The sequence below is a fragment of the Penaeus monodon genome, chromosome 21 (assembly GCF_015228065.2).
Source record: "Penaeus monodon isolate SGIC_2016 chromosome 21, NSTDA_Pmon_1, whole genome shotgun sequence".
NCBI lineage: Eukaryota > Metazoa > Arthropoda > Malacostraca > Decapoda > Penaeidae > Penaeus > Penaeus monodon.
Genome location: NC_051406.1, coordinates 8,426,047 through 8,426,655, shown reverse-complemented (window position 1 = coordinate 8,426,655; position 609 = coordinate 8,426,047). Strand labels below are relative to the sequence as shown.

The window sequence follows — 609 nt, the reverse complement described above, 5'->3', positions numbered from 1 at the left end:
GTTGGTTGGGTTAAGAAATATTCTTGAAACATTATCTTTATTTTTCATGTAAACATTGAAGAAGAATAAAAGGTTTTGTACTGTATCTCATGACTATTAATATATATTTTACTTCTGAACCAGATGAGAACAATAGGTAAAAATGCTTTCCTGATAAATATCTCCCATGTAAAACATCACATAGACTTAGCAGTATTAAACACATCCCTGCCTCTTCATGTTGCACATGATCACACAATTTTGTAAATATTCAATCCACTTATCAGCATGTAAAAAATATGTAAGTACACAGGATATCAAAAACAAATGTTAAATCCCCACTTCTAGTTAAACACTAACATTCCACTTTATAAATAACTTGTCCAGTTCACCCTCAAGGAAAGAATTGTTTCCTCTACAGCCTGCAACAACTTGTGACGCCCAATGGAAGTATTCTTGCACTCTCTCTTGGGTCCAGCCTGAGGGAGTTGTACGATCCAAGTCACGTAAATTGTACAACTTGTCTGCAAGTTTGACTAGTTTAGCTTTGGGTGAAGCTACAGCAGCATGTACTATCTGCAGTCTCTTTCTTTCTTGTTTATCAAGATTTTTGTCATCTGTTACCTGTAA

At 34.8% G+C, this 609-nt stretch overlaps 1 protein-coding gene across 1 annotated transcript in view; it reads right to left on the bottom strand.

The window, feature by feature from the left end:
- Nucleotides 1-23: 23 nt before the first annotated feature.
- LOC119586173 (guanosine-3',5'-bis(diphosphate) 3'-pyrophosphohydrolase MESH1-like) overlaps nucleotides 24-609 on the bottom strand; it is a 3,971-nt gene continuing 3,385 nt past the window's right edge. The window contains exon 3 of the mRNA XM_037934876.1: nucleotides 24-603. Within this exon, the coding sequence (XP_037790804.1) occupies nucleotides 328-603 (276 nt within the window). The 3' untranslated portion in view covers nucleotides 24-327. The remainder of the gene's footprint in view (nucleotides 604-609) is intronic.